At 43.7% G+C, this 17,006-nt stretch overlaps 1 protein-coding gene across 3 annotated transcripts in view; it reads left to right on the plus strand.

Moving 5' to 3' along the window:
* Nucleotides 1-17,006, plus strand: part of MBD3 (methyl-CpG binding domain protein 3) — a 34,496-nt gene that overhangs the window by 3,601 nt on the left and 13,889 nt on the right. For all 3 annotated transcript variants that reach the window (XM_030540457.1, XM_030540456.1, XM_030540458.1), the window contains exons 2-5: nt 10,036-10,195; nt 10,491-10,628; nt 13,827-13,917; nt 14,484-14,661. In XM_030540457.1, coding sequence (XP_030396317.1) covers nt 10,036-10,195; nt 10,491-10,628; nt 13,827-13,917; nt 14,484-14,661 — 567 coding nt within the window. The remainder of the gene's footprint in view (nt 1-10,035; nt 10,196-10,490; nt 10,629-13,826; nt 13,918-14,483; nt 14,662-17,006) is intronic.

The raw sequence follows: 17,006 nt of genomic DNA on the forward strand, positions 1-17,006 counted from the left end.
TGCGGACCCTGGGCCATAGTTTGCCCACCCCCACTGTAGTGAGAGAGAACCATGGGGCTTGTCTGCACTTGTAACAGTACAGCGATGCAGCTTCACTTCTGTAGCACTTCAGTGTAGATCAGTGGTTCTCAAAGCCATTTCGCTGCTTGTTCAGGGAAAGCCCATGGCGGTCCAGGCCGGTTTGTTTACCTGTTGCATCCGCAGGTTCGGCCAATCACAGCTCCCACTGGCTGCAGTTAGCTGCTCCAGGCCAATGGGGGCTGCAGGAAGCGACGCAGGCCAAGGGATGTGCTGGCCGCCCTTCCCGCAGCCCCCATTGGCCTGGAGCGGCGAACCGCAGCCAGTGAGAGCCACGATCGGCCAAACCTGTGGACGCAGCAAGTAAACAAACCGGCCCGGACCACCAGGGGCTTTCCCTGAAGAAGCGGCGGCCCGACTTTGAGAAGCACTGGTGTAGATAATGCCTGCTCCAGTGGAAGGTGTTCTCCCGTCAGCATTGCTAGATTAACAGAAGAATTCTTCCTTTGACCTAGTGCTGCATATACGGGGGCTAAGGTCCGCTTAACTATGTTGCTCAGGGGGGTGTGGATTTTTCACAGCCCAGGGCCTGAGCAACATAAGAATGGCCATACTGGGTTAGACCAGTGGTCCATCCAGCCCAGTATCCTGTTTTCTGACAGTGGCCAATGCCTGGTACTTGAGAGGGAATGGACAGAACAGCAATCATCAAATGATCCATCCCCTGTCATCCACTCCCAGCTTCTGGCAAACAGAGGCTAGGGACATTCAGAGCATGATGTTGTATCCCTGCCCATCCTGGCTAATAGTAATTGATGGATCTATCCTCCAGGAATTTACCTAGTTATTTTTTTAATCCTGTTAAGAGTTTTGGCCTTCACAACATCCCCTTGCAAAGAGTTCCACAGGTTGACCATGCGTTGTGGGAAGAAGTACTTCCTTTTGTTTGTTTTAAACCTGCTGCCTGTTTACTTCAGTGGTTGACTCCTAATTCTTGTGTTATGTGAAGGAGTAAATAACATTTCCATATTCACTTTCTCCACACTAGTCATGATTTCATAGACCGCTGTCATATTCCCCCTTAGTCATCGCTTTTCCTAGTTGAAAAGTCCCAGTCTCATTAATCTCTCCTCACATGGAAACTGTGCCATAATCCTAATCAATTTTGTTACCCTCTCTATACCTTTTCCAATTCCAGTATATCTTTTTTGAGATGGGGTGACCAGATCTGTATGCAATGTGCAAGATGTGGGCATATCATGGATTTATGTAGAGGCATGATATTTTCTGTCTTAATATCTACCTGTCTCCTAAACACTCTCATTAGCTTTTTTGACTGCTGCTGTAAATTAAGTAACTGAGTCGATTTCATTTTCTAATGTAGACCAGCCCACAGGGTGGGGAAAAAATACTCGTCACTTTTAACACCTCTGTATTTTTCTGAAATTTGTTTAGCTGACCATTTATGTGTTCAGTTACATACTGTATGTGTATAGTTCCAGTCATTGTTCATGGAAGTTAGATATTCAGTTGTGGACCAAAATGATTGGAATACAAGCTCTTTGTGCCATCATTAGACTTAAGAATTAACACTTAACTGATTTGAATGGTGGTGGCAGTTAGTGCTGTTGTAGGAGCAGCAGTGATCTGTATGCTGTGTGTAACGTGTATGCTCAAAAGTTCTGTTACACTCCCCCCCCCCCCTTTGAATACCTGTGAAGTGGCTTTCCTGCACCCCTCCATCCTGGAATGCTTGTGGGATGAATGGGCTGCTTAAATAGCTGGAAGATTAGAAGAGCTCCCAGGTAGACAAGGTGTCTGGGACTCTAATTAGGCAGCACTCACACGCCCAATGCATGGACACTGGCTGAGGTGGAGTGTGACCAACCAGACATGGCCAAGTCATCTCTAGTCACAGGCCATGAAGTCTTTAAAAGGGGAAGGGGCCATGTGATCAGGATTGTACCTCCCATGAAGGCCCTTCGCCCGGACCGCCTGGCCAGTGGTTCGCTGCTTTACATTCCATTGTGCCTTGGGTTGACATATCTTCATCACACCATCCATTGCTGTGCTGTGGGACACTTACCTTAAAGAATCCTGACATCTCCAGTGCTGTGCCTGTCCTGGAAGTGTGAGTATGCGAGTCTGAATGTGACCCCCCCTCTTTTTTTGAGCTTAGCTATCAGTATAATAAACGTGCTGCTTTCTGCCAAACTCTAGTGGGTCATTAGTCTTTCCTAAGCTTGCAAGCTGGCACAATTTTGGGTAACAAGTCCTTCTCTGAAGTGCTTTTCAGGATAAGAGGATTGTACAGTAGTTTTGTGTTTGGAACGTTTTCTCTGTAATCACGAGTTAGAAATTAACTCTTTACATAAAAGTTTCCCTTTTGCAGAAGAGGAATGTGTTTTGTGTGGCGGGAGGGGGGTCAGACAAATGCATTCCACCCTCCAGGGTCAGCCTGGGATTGGGTGTCTGACATTACTAGTCAAAGTCTGGTTGGAAATTAGGCTCTCTCATAAGCATGGTTCATGGATGGAATTCCAACAGCAACCTCCCACTTCCCAGCAGTCAGCCTGTCTCACCAGGTTGTGGCTTGTGACAGAGTAGTGACTTCAGAAAATAAAAGAACTGAGAGAGCAGCTGTGTCCACTCTTGTAAGAGCTCTTTTGGAGCCTAAATGGAGCAAAGTAATATTGAGAGCAGGGAATGGTTCACCAGCAAATGGTTTCAGGTACTGCCTGCAATTATAAAAGTCTCACTTTGGAATCCAGGAAGAGAGAGGGTGATCAGTTTTGTCACAAGAGAGATTCCTCAGAAGCATTTCCTTTTAGGAGTTTTGTCTAAAAAGGCATTCCCCAAACAACTCTGTATCTGTCAGCCCCATCACATTGATTTATTTGGGGTTTCTTGCCTCCACAGTGCACCAACCAACATTCCTATAAACAAACACAAAAAATCAACCCAGTGGGGGGGCGGGGTGGAGGGGGCGAATATACTTTTGTATTTCTCAGAAGAATTATACCCTCTTCTAGGCAAAAACTCTGGTAGCCCTTCACTCCCAAAGTGAGGCTCATGTAATGTCACACATGAACCATGCTCTGCAGTTATTCCACCGTAAAGGGTCTCACGAGCTCTTATAAAAGTGGAATTGGCTTCTTTAGTTCACTGTTCTGTTACAGATCTGCCCCTCATCTTTTTTGATTTACCTGTAGGCTGATGGGTGTATGGTAACTTGCTAAAATCTGGGTGAATGTGCCCTATGGGTTGGTTATTTGAGTGCAGGGGATTTATGAAGTCATTGGTCAGATGGAGGCCTATTACTAAGGAGCAGGGAGCACCCACTGCATGGATCTGTTGGCAAGAGTGCTTTACAGATATGTGACTGTAGGAAGTTGGCCTGTAGGGGGCGCCAGTGCACTGAGTAGAAGAAAAATGTCCATAGGAGAATAAGGAATGGGAGTACTTGTGGCACCTTAGAGACTAACAGATTTATTTGAGCATAAGCTTTCATGGACTACAGCCCACTTCTTCAGATGCATAGAGTGGAGCATATAGTAAGGAGATCTATTTACATACAGAACATAGGAGAATGTGTCATTAAATCGACAAGGGGCTGTGAGTATTCTCAGTAGTGAACTGGAAAAGGTTATACCTGTTACTATAGGTGAATGTCCTAGCGTGGGGGGAGGGGAGTTAACTACTACTGAACTGAGCTACTAGTGGTGTGCAGTTAGAGAAGGGAGCCCTGAGGGAGCATTAGGTGTGAGAGGAATTGTGGAAGAGGCAGGTAGGGGGCACATAACCGTTGTACCCAGTTGTCTCTGTCACCAGTGATAACACATTCATCTACAGTAATAAATTTAGGGACAGGGGAAGCTGGAGAATAGGGGCATCCAGTGCCCACTGCAATTTGAGTCACGTCTTACCAAATGAAATATACCTTCAGAGGTGGAGTATGCTGGAAGGCAGAGATATAGGGGAGTAGTGAGCAGCCACTTTAGCTGGTAAGAGTGTTGCCTACTATTAGGGATGAATGTGCCAGGGCAATGGCATGGGGGCATACAACACCTGTTCTAGTGAGCTTAGTTTTCAGAACATTGTGTTCACAGACGTACAACTGCTGCAAGAGATAATGACTTCAACTGTATATACACCTCTACCTCGGTATAACACGAATTTGGATATAACATGATAAAGCAGTGCTCGAGGGGGGTGGGGCTGTGCACTCAGGTGGATCAAAGCAAGTTCGATATAACATGGTTTCACCTGTAACGCAGTAAGAATTTTTGGTTCCCAAGGACAGTGTTATATCAAGGTAGAAGTGTACTAAAGAACTTGAATGCACAGTCTGAGGATGACAAGTTGTAATGCAGCAAGTACAAGAGGAGGAAAGAAGCATTTTATGTATTGTAACAAACGCGGTGTTAAAAAAAATCATTTTTTTGGCTCTGTTTCTCAGATCGGAGGTGTATGTGAGGCTTTAGGCAGATGCATCTGGTCATAGTTTGCACCCAGGTTCCTGTCTCCCATTTCCTTAAAAAGCAGGCAAGATCTGTGGGGTTTTTGTTTTTGTTCTTGTTTTTTTTTTCTTGTCCTTTGCATTTCAGTCAAGTTCTATGAATCTGTTTGTTTGGTACTGTATATGCTTAAAGGGGAGCGGAGGAGAGGAGGAAACTTGCTTAATAGGAGAGGTGGAAGGGAATGGGAATGAGTTTGAGCTTGCAGTCGGTTCTCTTCTTAAGAATGTAATGAGAATGAAACAAAGGATGAACTGCACATATAGAGCAGGCACCTGGCAGTTGCTGACCGTTGAATAGGCTGTGATGCATTCATTGTAATCTGCACCCAGAAAGTCTGTGAATATCTAATGAGACTTTCTGTTTCTAGAAAAATGCTGCCCTTTTTCTGTTTTTGTTAGTGCTGAGGCAAGCCATGGAAGCAGATAATGTGATACACCTTTTGATGGACAAGCATAAAAAATCATTTGTCCTTTTGCAATTCCTTTCTTTTTAGTAGTTGGTAAAGTGCTGAGAAGCCCATCGACAAATTAATTATCACAGTAATATGACAAGTTACTTGCTGATACTGTAACTTTTTCAGGAAGAGATATTTCCGAACTTCTTAAACTGTCATATCAAAATGTGTATAATTGTTGCCCCTTTGTTTGGGATGCTTCCAATTTGTTTGGTTTCAAAAACATTAATGCTTGGAGAATCTTGAATTTTTTGGTGAGCTGCAAAGGGAGAGGGGAAAACTATGCCTTTTTTGACTGCTTTGTGATGACACACTTTGTGAAGACACACAAGTTTGTTTTTGTTTATAGATTCCATAAACACAGACTTATCACTCCTGAGTGTCATGCCTCAAGAGCAAGTCAGGTATAAAACTCCACTAGTGCTTAGGGTTGTTGTTGTTGTTTTTTTTGACCCTCTGAGGTACCTGTAGGCTGTCTCAAGGACTGTGTCCTACTGAGCATGCCCCAGCTACAAGACTTTAAGGCCTCAGAACCCTCCACCAGTTACTTTCTGATTGTGGTTAGTGAATGAGTTTCTCATTGGCTTTCAACTGTTACACCGTTGGCTCTGATCTTTCAGTGCTCTTCAAGCAAGACACTAGGTACAGTATCCTTTTTTTGTTTTCAAGGCATGTAGTCCGAATAAAATAGTTTTTTTCCAGCACTTAGGACCAAGCCCAATATCTTCACCTCTGGGGATTTGGCAAAGAGGCATCTTCAGAACTGTTTTAGGATGCTTTTATAGGATATTTTCAGTTGTGAACTCTTCAGGTTTCTACTTAGAATGAGTTAGAGCAGGTGCCAGGGATTGTGTCCTTGGCACAGGTTATTGTTCAATACATCTGATGCATACTTGATTCTTTGGAGACCCATAATACGTTCAGTTAGTCATCTCTCTTGCTAACTTTGGTATTTTTGTTCCTCTCATGTCTCAGATCTCTCTAGCAGTAGCTTCTGATGGATAACACCAAATGTGGCTGTCGGGTCTCGAAGTGGCAGTTTCCAGCACAGGTGGTGCCAATTAGTGTCCTAGCCAAAAGTTCAGATGTGAGCCTGTCAAGCTCCATTATGGCTGGTGCAAGCACAAAATCTAGTTTCAAACAGTACAAGGCCTTCAGTGCTAAAATCTGTTATGGAAACCCCTTTTTAAGATGGTAAGATTTACTTTTTCAGACATACTCAGCCTTTACTCTTCAAGCATGTTGGGATCAAGAAAACAAGCTGTAACTCCTTCCAGAGAAGTCAGTGTGCCGCAAGCAAGACCACTGGATCTGAGTCCTTTGGTTCACACTGGTCCTTCTGTAAGATTTGTGATATATTTGGCTTGTGAACAATTGCCCCTATTGCTGAGAGCTCTGATAAAAGCAGGGAGTTATGCTGCTGACTCTTCCATCTTTATTTTGGAGGCTGTCAGGCAGGAGAAAAAAAAGGCTTGCTTATTTTCAATCCCATCAGTCAGATCCTAAAGATCGTGAGAGATGTAGAGAGTAGAATTCAGGGTGGTTGACATTAAATTTCGTGAGGATATTTCTCTTACATTGCCTTGGTTCTGCCTATAGCCAACACCAGAAGGGATGTTCACTCTTTTGACATGGTCTTTAGTGTTTTCTCGCTTTGCATCTGACAGTTGAGAGCTTATGGATCCATGGGGGGAATGGCCCTGCCAGAGATTCGCCACAGGTTGAGAGTTATCTGTTTATGACTTCATTGATGACTGCAAAGACTCTGTTCCAAGAGTCTTTGGGGTCAGCTTTGTTCCATCTGTACTGAGACAAAGGATGCCTCTTGTTTTCATTAGTCTTTTGTGAGACTTCTAGATTGGTTATATTGGCTTTTTCACTCATGTTGTCCCTAGGTTTCCAGGATTTTCAGGGGGTAGATCTGTTTATTCCATCTTGTTCTCTGTAACTTTGTGAGATTTCTTTTACTCATTGTCTTTTCTACAGTCTGTGGGCTTTGACTAGTTAGTCTGTTTTTGCTGCTTCTGTTAGTCGTGTGACTGAGGTTCTCCGTATAGGTTTATTTCTTCAGATCCTTCTCCCTTAAAAGATAAAAGGAAGTTAATTTCTTCATGGAGAAGAGGGTTTTCCTCTTTGGTTGCCCTGAAAGAAGACCCTTGAGAGGATGATATTGATAAATAGGTGTCTTTCCAATGTGAAGATGACTCTGCTTAGAGATCATTTGATTCCTGCATTGCTGGATCCTGACAAATACAGATTTTCAAGAGATGCTTAACCATTTAGTAGAAACCTTGGAGATCACAAATTCTGTTAATTAAAATCTCAACAAAAGTAATAATGTTAGTAATTTAAAAAAAAAAAGTAACATTTGTGATTTAGACCATCTTCTGTTCCTCCTATTGTTAGAAAAACAGGTAGCTTTCTGTATGTGTCTCAGGTGGATGTATGAGTCTTTGCAGCCTCCATTACTGGACTCTTAGTTTCTGTAGTATATACCAGGTGTAAGTCAGACAAACTAAGTCCTCTTCTAAATAGAAGAATTCATATTTTTTTGAAAAATGAGGCTGCTAGATATAGTCATCTGAAACTTTACCACCCTCTCCTAGCAGACTTTTTTTTAATATGGGCCAACTGTCATCAGTTGCCAACTAGTCTAGTTGATTCATTTCTTCTCGGGAGCATGACTCTTTGTGTGCTGTATTACAGACAATAGCTACAGTTACCATTTGTTGACATGCCTGGTTTCAAATATTTTGCTAGTTGAATTGGGAAAAAAAGCATCCCCAGAGATCTTGCATCATATTGGGTAATGAATGATCTCTGGGTATAGTGGCATTGTGCAATTAGAAGTGGACTTCCAAACTTCTTTCCCATATGATAGATGTGTCCATGGTTGCTATCTTGGGATGGGCTTGGTATCTTGAGTCAGTTTGTTCCACAAAAATAAGGAGGCACTGGGTCATGACTCCTATGTTGGGAACCTCTGCAGATATGGAAGTGTGAGGTTCTGTTCCTGTTCCACTAGATACTCCTATTATACTTGGTAGGGAAAGAGAACATGATCATAGACTGACTCAGTCTGTTACAGATCCCCCTGAATAGATGAGAGAGTGGCAGAACAGAACGTCATGCATTCAGGGTCACCAGAGGTAGGTAGCTGTCTTCACACTCAGCTGAACAAGAAGCTACCTGTTTTCATACCACTAAGAAAAGCGGTGTTAACATGAACGGTTTCTCCATCAATGGGTCATGCCTTTTCCCCAATCTGTCTCATGGAAATGGTCCTGACAAAGCTCAGAGGACTAAAGTTCGATTATCCTAATAGTCCCAAACAGGATGGCATTCAGTCCGGGATTCTGCAGAAATTGGTGCTAGTCATGTTCATCAACTGTCAACTGAGTTTCTTCTGGATAGACTGTCAGCGTGTAGCCTATGAGACACAAGAAAGTCCAATATGCACATAAGTGTCTTGGAGTCTTGTGCACTGCGTCTAGCACTCAGGGCCATTCTTCTTCTCCTTGAGGTGGTTCATTTTAAATGGACAGAAGTGCCTCAGGTTCTCCAAGAAAGCTGGGGTGTCATCTGATACAAAGGGAATTGAATAACCTCCACTGAAATCTGTTCTGCAAACGCCAGCGTAGATTTTTAGTGTCAGTGGAATCTTTCCAGGAATAACAGAAGAGCATGAAGAGCTTTCAAGCACTGAAGGTTTGGTCCAAATAGATCCAGGACTGAGTATACTGCCAGGCTAGTGAGAGAAAGTAAGCTTGATACCTGGATAATATGACTGAGAGATTTGTTTCTAGCACTGGTGATCTTTTTATTTCATAGAAATATGTGCATGAAAAAGTTAGCTGCCCTTTATAAACTGTAAACATGGCATGCTAGCGTATTAGCTTTGTTGCATTGAGTCTGAGCGATGTGAGGTTTTGGTGTTACTAGAATGTAAATTACACGTATATGAGCCATGGTATGCAGTTGTTGACTCCATAAGTGGTATTGTGCTCCACCTGGCTAGAGGGGAAACTAAGGTTTTGATTGCTACTGGTGATAAGGATGCTGGGGAATAAATGAGAGAAATCTACTGAATGATGAGCTGTATGTATTTTTGTAATGGACAATGCTACATGGAAATGACTTTCTTTTCAAAACTTCTTGTTTCTCACAATTTTGCATTGGTATAGCTCTATTGACTTCAGTGGGTTTACTTCTGATTTTCACCATTGTAATTGAGGCGAACCCAGCCCATTATTTAATAACTCATTACAACCATAAGTTTGTAAAACAAGAAAGCAGTTGGGCCAAGGGATGCACACTTGCCTGGCTGTTGTCCATCACATAAAATAAAACATTTTAAAAGTGCATCTTTAATGCAATGTCTTTCAAAGTTTTGATTTGTTCTATTGTTAATTAAAATGAAAGGTATTTTGTGTGTTGTGTTTTTTTTGTTTTGTTTTTACTTTTTCCCTTTACAGATTTGTTAGCTGCTTTTTTGTCTTGCCTCCTAACCTTTTCCATAATACTGTATTTTGAAGATAAACTTCTGATTTCAGTTTGATTCTTATTATGAAAACTGTTTGTTTATGTCACAAAGAGGGGAAAAAAAGAATGGTGCTGTGAAGATCATGCTGCTGTTCTAATATAACAGTTTCATGAAAACTAACACTTGGCAGGTGACATACTTTTGCTGAACCAGTGGGTAATGAGTTGGAAGCAGAATGTTCAAGATCAGGTTTGGTCCTGGTATAATTTGGGTGCCTTCCATAAACCTGAATTGAATTTGGCCCTTAATGTATAAAACAGGTTAACATGTTCTTCCCCTCTCTCTTCCACAGTTAACTAATAAGAGGGAGAAGATGAGCCTACTAGGCCATATCCATATTGAGAGAATGAGTGAGGAGTGGGTTACTCTTGGTTGTCCAGTATCCTCTACCTGCCACAAAGGGAATAATCTAGTGCTTTTTTGGGTAGTGAAATTAACTTTGGTACCAGCCAGTGCCCAGGAAGTTTAATTTCTCTCTGTTCCCTCTGTGTTTTTCTCAGCCCAAGTGGGAAGAAGTTCCGAAGCAAGCCTCAGCTGGCCCGTTACCTGGGGAGCTCAATGGACTTGAGCACTTTTGACTTTCGCACAGGCAAAATGCTGATGAGTAAGATGAATAAGAACAGACAGAGGATGCGCTATGACTGTTCTAACCAAGCCAAAGTAAGAATAAGTTACAGTGGAAGGTTTCCCCTCTCCATCTGTTTGAGTTTTTGGTGTATTACTGTTGGTTTTGGGATATTGTTTTGAGAACTTCACGCACAGATTTAGTCTTTTGAATTAATGCTTGTATGTGGGAGTTGTATGAGACGGAAGTAATGATATCTGGGTACTAGACATATTTGTAGGTAAATTTGGTCTAATTAAAACTGATTCACAAATATTTTCATTAATAAAAGTGTGTTTGACTTTGTTGTGGCAAAAGTTTTTTTTTTTCCTTTCTCTTTTGAATCTTTAGGGTAAACCTGACTTAAACACCGCACTCCCTGTCAGACAGACAGCCTCAATCTTCAAGCAGCCTGTCACTAAGATCACAAATCATCCCAGCAACAAAGTGAAGAGCGATCCCCAGAAAGCTGTGGATCAGCCCCGTCAGGTGAGGTTTGCAGTGTGGCAGCTGCTTTCCCAAAGCTAAGAAAGCTTCATGTGTGTTAATCATTGAGGGGCATAAATATAACTCTCCTATATAACAGTGGGTAAATGTACACTGGCACTCTATTGTATTTGAAATGCTGGCCAAGACTTCAGTGTCATGGAACCTGTTACAAGTTGGTTACTTCCTAACCCTGTTAAAAGCATTCCATTATATAGTGTAGAAATAACTTTAACTGTGTTTTGTAACTGGACTGCAGCCTTTGTCAGACCTTTAGCTTCATCATGGTTAAAGTGGTCTGCCCTACATATTGGAACAATGTTCATAACCAGTTTTGGGACAACTGTATTATAATTAGATCCCATGTCGTGTATTTTTATAGTCCTAGATAGGGCCAAAATTCTGAAGGCTCACACTCCACTTCTAGTACAGATCACTGTCTGGTGTCTTACACATGGCAGAGATTGCAGTCCCCCCTCCCCTTTTCTCCTCCCCCACCCCTTCCCCCACCTCCTGTTGTAACTTTAGTGTCTCAGGACCATTTAACTCCCCTAAGGTTAGAAATTCAGTCTTCTCCTAGAATGTCACCTGAATGCCAGTATTAACAGCCAAATCCAAGTTGTAGTTTCACTTACGATACTGTGTATTTGCAAACTAGAGGAGACATACAAAGGAACTCAATCTCCTCTAGCCAAGACTACAAAAAACTGTGGGGGGGCGGGGGCATTATGTAGTTATAGAGGTGGATACTGGTAAAATAAATCTTATTTGTTAGAAACAGTCTCTGTCAGGCATTCTCATTTCATTCCTGTTCCATGGAATTGGCAGCCTGTCCCCTCAGCAGAGAGCTTCATTGAGTCATTTGATGTAGTAAGTCCATCTGTTTAGTTCTCTAGAAACTAGGTCTCCAGTGTCATTAGCAAGTTCAGACACTGCCAATTGTCAGTACATGTTACATACAACTGCAAAAGGGGTATATTATACCATATGGTATTCAAAGGGGTAATTAAATAAAATTTGATTTTTTTTTATTTATTTTTCAAATTTCCTTTTGCATAGTTGAGGAATTTCAAAATCTTTTCTATCCAACCTCATAAGTATCATCTTGAAGTAAGAATTATGATGCATTTAAAAGAAATTCTGCCCTCATTGGGTGTTTAAGTAAGATGATGAGTGTGTTTTCCATATCCATGCTGTTGATTCTAACCATATTTTACTTTGGTCTGTTTCTGATCCACTTCATTTCTCTTTGTATTTTTATAACAGCATTGTCCAGAAGACACACAAAGGTGGTTTTGAGGCTATCTTGTACCCAACTAAACATGAGTGCTAGTTCAAGCTCATTATCATTGTGGATCTTTCTGTTCACTCTCTACCTTATTAATCTGTAGCCCTCTGCTCTACTACATATCCAGCAATCCTTGCTAGCAGTAGATCAAAGTTTCCTAATGCTTTACCCATAGCATTTTCTCCATTCTAGCTTTGTTCAGGCTACCCGTAGCCTTCATTTTAATTTTGGAAATAATGTCTAGGCCTCTTAAGTATCTGGCTTTATAACCCTTTGACTTGAAAATTATGGATTAGAAATTGCCTCCTGTGATTTGCTCTGCTACCTAGAAGCTGAGAGCATTATTGTAAAAGGTCAAGGTGAAGTAATTTAGACTGTATCACAGTTTGGGTCATCTTCTGGTATGAGGTGGGTGGAAGACTTGTGGATTTCTATGGTCCTTGGCTGACTACATGCCATATTTCATCTAGTCTTTAGGGAACGACAATAGCTGTTCTGCAGAAGAAAGCAAGCATAGTCAGGCAAACTGCTGTAGTCCTGTAGCTATCCACTGATAGATGTCTCTGGATTGTGATTTGAGCATGGACCCAGCTTAATATTGCCTCTTCTTACCAGATAGATTGGGCAATGCCTTCTGTAACTGAAAAGCTTTGTTCCAAAAGCAACAGTTAACTTTTGCTGATGTATCTGTTGATTAAACTATTGCAGTCATTTTATTTAGTCTTTATCCTGGCTATGACTTGAATTGCTCTACCCTCTTTCTTTAAAAGTAACCTCTGAAGCAAAGCTGAGGAACAATTCTCTGGAATCTGCTAAAGAGCAGATTGGTGAGTCAGCCACAAGGAATACTTACCAAAAACTACCACTCTATAGTGATGCGGACTCACCCCTGCGGCGCTTCCTGCTGGTTGTCCTTGGGAATTAGCTCTTCCAGTGTCCAGAATGCCCTCTTTCGATCAATGAGCCGCCTTACCGCTGGCATGTGTCCCTCCCAGGACCCGGTGCCCCTTTTACCTGGGGTGCTGCCTCTCTGGCAGTAGCCCCTCACAGCCTCAAGGTCTCCCCCTCCCAGGGGAACCCTCACCCACTATCCCCACTTCGCTTCAGTCTTAGGCTACTGCCAGTCTGCATCTAGCCCCCACTCACTGGGGCGGACTGCAGTGTAAGCCATTCATCGTAGGCAAAGGGGGGTTTGGACCTGCTGCCTCTGCCTAACCATGGGCTGCCCCCTGCAACCCCAGTACCTAATGGCCTTACCAGGCTTGCAGCCTGGTGCTTTCCTAGGCTGGAACTCCTCAGCTCCCTTAGCCTTTCCCTGCTCCAGTCTAGGTTCCCTGCTTGGCATCTTGCAGCCAGGCCCTTCTCCCTCTACAGGCAGAGGGAGACTGCCTGGGCCGCTGGCTCACAGCCTTTTATAGGGGCCAGCTGGGCCTGACTGAGGCATGGCCCCAGCTGAACCTGCTTTCCCTCAATCAGTCCAGGCTTCTTGCCCCAGCCACAGCCCTCTCCTGGGCTATTTCAAGTCCCACAGGGTGGTAACCACCCTGCTACATGCCCCATGCCATTTGCACTTAAATGAGGTGATGCCAGTTTACTATCTTAGTGGCACAGAAAAAAAGAAGATTCGAAATAGCAGAATTGAGGCAAGGGGGCAACTTTTTTTAAAGCCAGTAAATCAATACAGAAATACTGTATTTGTTCTTCCAACCTTGGAGCTGTTCCATTGGATAAACGATGCTAATGCAAACTCTTCCCTCCCTGCAGACATATCTGGGCCCCTCTTATAGTATCGCCAGACATATCCGCTCCAGTTCTCAGCTCCATAGTGTGCCATGGCAGGCAGGTGTTTTGTTGTGTTGTCAAATGTGTTTCTATGGTGTTTTGCATGAATGAATAAATGTTTTCTTTGTTAGCTCTTCTGGGAAAAGAAACTAAGTGGACTGAATGCCTTTGACATTGCAGAAGAGCTGGTGAAAACAATGGACCTTCCAAAGGGTTTACAAGGTAATTGGATCGAGCTTTTAACTGTAGGCCTAGCACTGTTGTATTAGCTATATTTTGAAGATAATGTGGGCTTAACCAACTTGCTGTCAGGTGTTTAGCACTTTGTGGGCAAGTCCCAACTTCAGAAAGAACTGGCTATGACTGGGGTCAGGCTTAAATTCAGTGTACTTAGTCCTGAGGGGCACTGAGGGACATGTCACTCAACAGCATCTCTTGTACTCAAGTTAATTAAGGAGCTCTTTTGATAGGTCCGGAAGGAAGTTTCAGCCAGCCATCCTTGTGGGAGGGTAGCTATAATGGAGTGACTATTCTCAAGGCTTAGACTGGGATGTGTAGGACACCTGGAAAAAAAGAAGAAAATGTGTGCCATTTTAAAATATAAAGGAATTGCTATGCCATTGCATCAGCAGGATCGGTTTAATGTGGGATGCGTAGAACAAATATGCTGACTTTTAAAGTATCAGTACACAGCTCTGCCACTTATCAAATAAAGAATGCAGCAGCCTGTATTATTTTTAGTTATTGCTGTTAAGTTGGTGGAAATTACAGAATTTTTCTCTCTTTAGGGGTTGGACCTGGTTGCACAGATGAAACCCTCCTGTCTGCTATAGCTAGTGCCTTGCACACTAGTACTATGCCCATCACTGGACAGCTCTCTGCAGCTGTGGAGAAGAACCCTGGAGTTTGGCTAAACACCTCGCAGCCGCTCTGCAAAGCATTTATGGTGACGGATGAAGATATTAGGTATTAACAAGAAGTGTCACTGGTTTGCTTTTGGAATGGTTTTTGAGCGTACAACAGTTAATGCCCTTTTTATCAAAGCTAAGCTTATACCTGATAGACGAGTATGGCTCAATGGGTTCATTTGATTGCTTTAAACTAGTGTGTCAAGTTATTAACTTGATTTCACAGGAAATGAAAGAAAAGAACATTAGCTCTGGCTATTGTGTTTGGACTAGGTTAATTTTACCTCTTCCATCTTTTGAGGAAAGAAATATTTTGTCACCCTGGTAGAGGATGACACTGCTGATTTCTGCTCTTCTCTAGGCACCTACTACTTTTAATTGCTATAGAACCGACCCAAGAAAGCTTTGAGCAGAGCCATCAGTTCTACTAAATTTCATGCTCCCATATAATCATGCTGTGTGAAAGTGGTGTGTGCTGTATTAAGTAATGACCAAAACATTGACTTTGAACTCCAGCTTTATACTACTCAGAAAAAATGTTTCCCTGTTTGCATGGCAGTAGCAATCCTTACTGCAGTACTGTAGATTTATAGCAGACCTTCCAAGGCAGCAGCTGCCTCTGGTGGGGAAGAGTGTACATGTGTGCAAATTATCCTTTTTGTATTTCTCAGAACAATATTTTCATTGGAGTAAGATTTTTCTCAAAATTTAAAAAACCTGCAGTTGCTTAATTTCTTTTTTTTTTTTCCTTGACCTTTTGAATAAATGTAACAGTGTCCCCGAAGAAGTCATCTTCAGTTATTGACGGGAACTCTGATTCTAAAAGCTTTGACTGCTTGAGCTAAAGGATGGGGTCCATTAGCTCAAAAATAGTAGCAGACACATAAACTGTTGTTGTGGTTGTTGTTTAGCTACTACAGGGGGATAAAGAGCTCCATTAGCATGTTAGTATGGGTTACACAAGTCCTGGTAGGATGAATTTGGATCTTTTCCCATTGGATCAGAGAGAAGTGTGATTCCCGCCAGAACTTGGAAACTGAAAGTCTGTATTAAAGAAGGAAACCGTTCAAATTAATATAGAGCTAGGTGAAATCCCATTTGCCTGAAAATACCATCTCTTGGAGTTCTCACTCATAGGCCTAGCTCCTTAGTATGACACTGATAACAACTAGCAGGACTTTCCTAGCCCTTAAGATTTCTGACCCTTCTGTGCAGCAGTAGTAGAGTAGAAGGTGATGCAGGCCCCCTGGTGGTGAGAATTATCCCATCCAATAGGGCAAAGGTGGGCAAACTACGGCCCGCAGGCCACATCCAGCCCGTGGGACCCTCCTTTCCTGGGAGACTAGCCCCTGGCCCCTCCCCCACAGCCCCAGCTCACTATGTCACTGGCACAATGCTCTGGGCGGCCGGGCTGTGAGTCCTGGGGCAGGCCTAAACCGGTGCTCTATGCTGCGCGGTGGTGACGGCGTGGCTGGCTCCAGCTGGGCAGCGCAGTTGCAGCGCCACCAGTCACCGGTGCTCCAGGCAGTGCAGTAAGGGGGCAGGGAGCAGGAGGGGTTGGATAGAGGGCAGGGGAGTTCAGGGTGGTGGTCAGGGGGTGGGGGTGTGGATAGGGGTTGGAGCAGTCAGAGGGCTGGGAACAGGGGGATTGAATGGGGGCACGGATCCTGGGGGGCAGTCAGGAATGAGAGGAGAGGTTGGATGGGGCAGTCAGGGGTGGTGGTTCCAGGGGTGGTCAGGCAGTGTGGGGGGAGGGGTGGATAAGCCAGGGGTCCTTGGGGGGCCCGTCGGAACAAGAGGGGTTGAATGGGGCAGGAGTCCTGGGGGGGCCCAGATAGGGGGTGTGGACCAGCCCACGACCCCCTCCCCTAACCGGCCGTCCATACAATTTCCAAAACCCGATGCAGCCCTCAGGACAAAAAATTTGCCCACCCCTGCAATAGGGAATGGCTGTTTCGAACCAGCTGAAGAAAAAGTGGGGGAAACTCCGTGCAGATCTGCTCAGTCTGAAAGGCAGAAAAAAAATAACATCCTCTCAGAGCAGAAGTCCCCAAAATGTGGGTCATGCCCTAGGAGGGCATGGAGGAATGTTTGGAGGGAGGCACAGCTGGGGGCCCAGGCCGAGACCCAGTCCAGTCCCCATGGGGGTGAGGAGGGAGTGCCACCCAGCTCTCTTCCTGGTCCTGACCCTGGCTCCCCTTGTGCCTGGGGGTGGTGCAAACAGGGATAAGGGGGGTCATGAGGTAAAAAGTTCAGGGACTGCTGTCCCAGAGGAAGGTTTCTGGCTGTGTCTTCCACCCTCTCCATGGAAGATTGGTGTTGGAAGAGGCCATGTCCAGTGAGAAGCTTCTCGTTACCTATAATTCTGCCCAGATTCCTGAGCTACAGCATTGAAATTCATTT

Source organism: Gopherus evgoodei, chromosome 22 (assembly GCF_007399415.2).
Source record: "Gopherus evgoodei ecotype Sinaloan lineage chromosome 22, rGopEvg1_v1.p, whole genome shotgun sequence".
NCBI lineage: Eukaryota > Metazoa > Chordata > Testudines > Testudinidae > Gopherus > Gopherus evgoodei.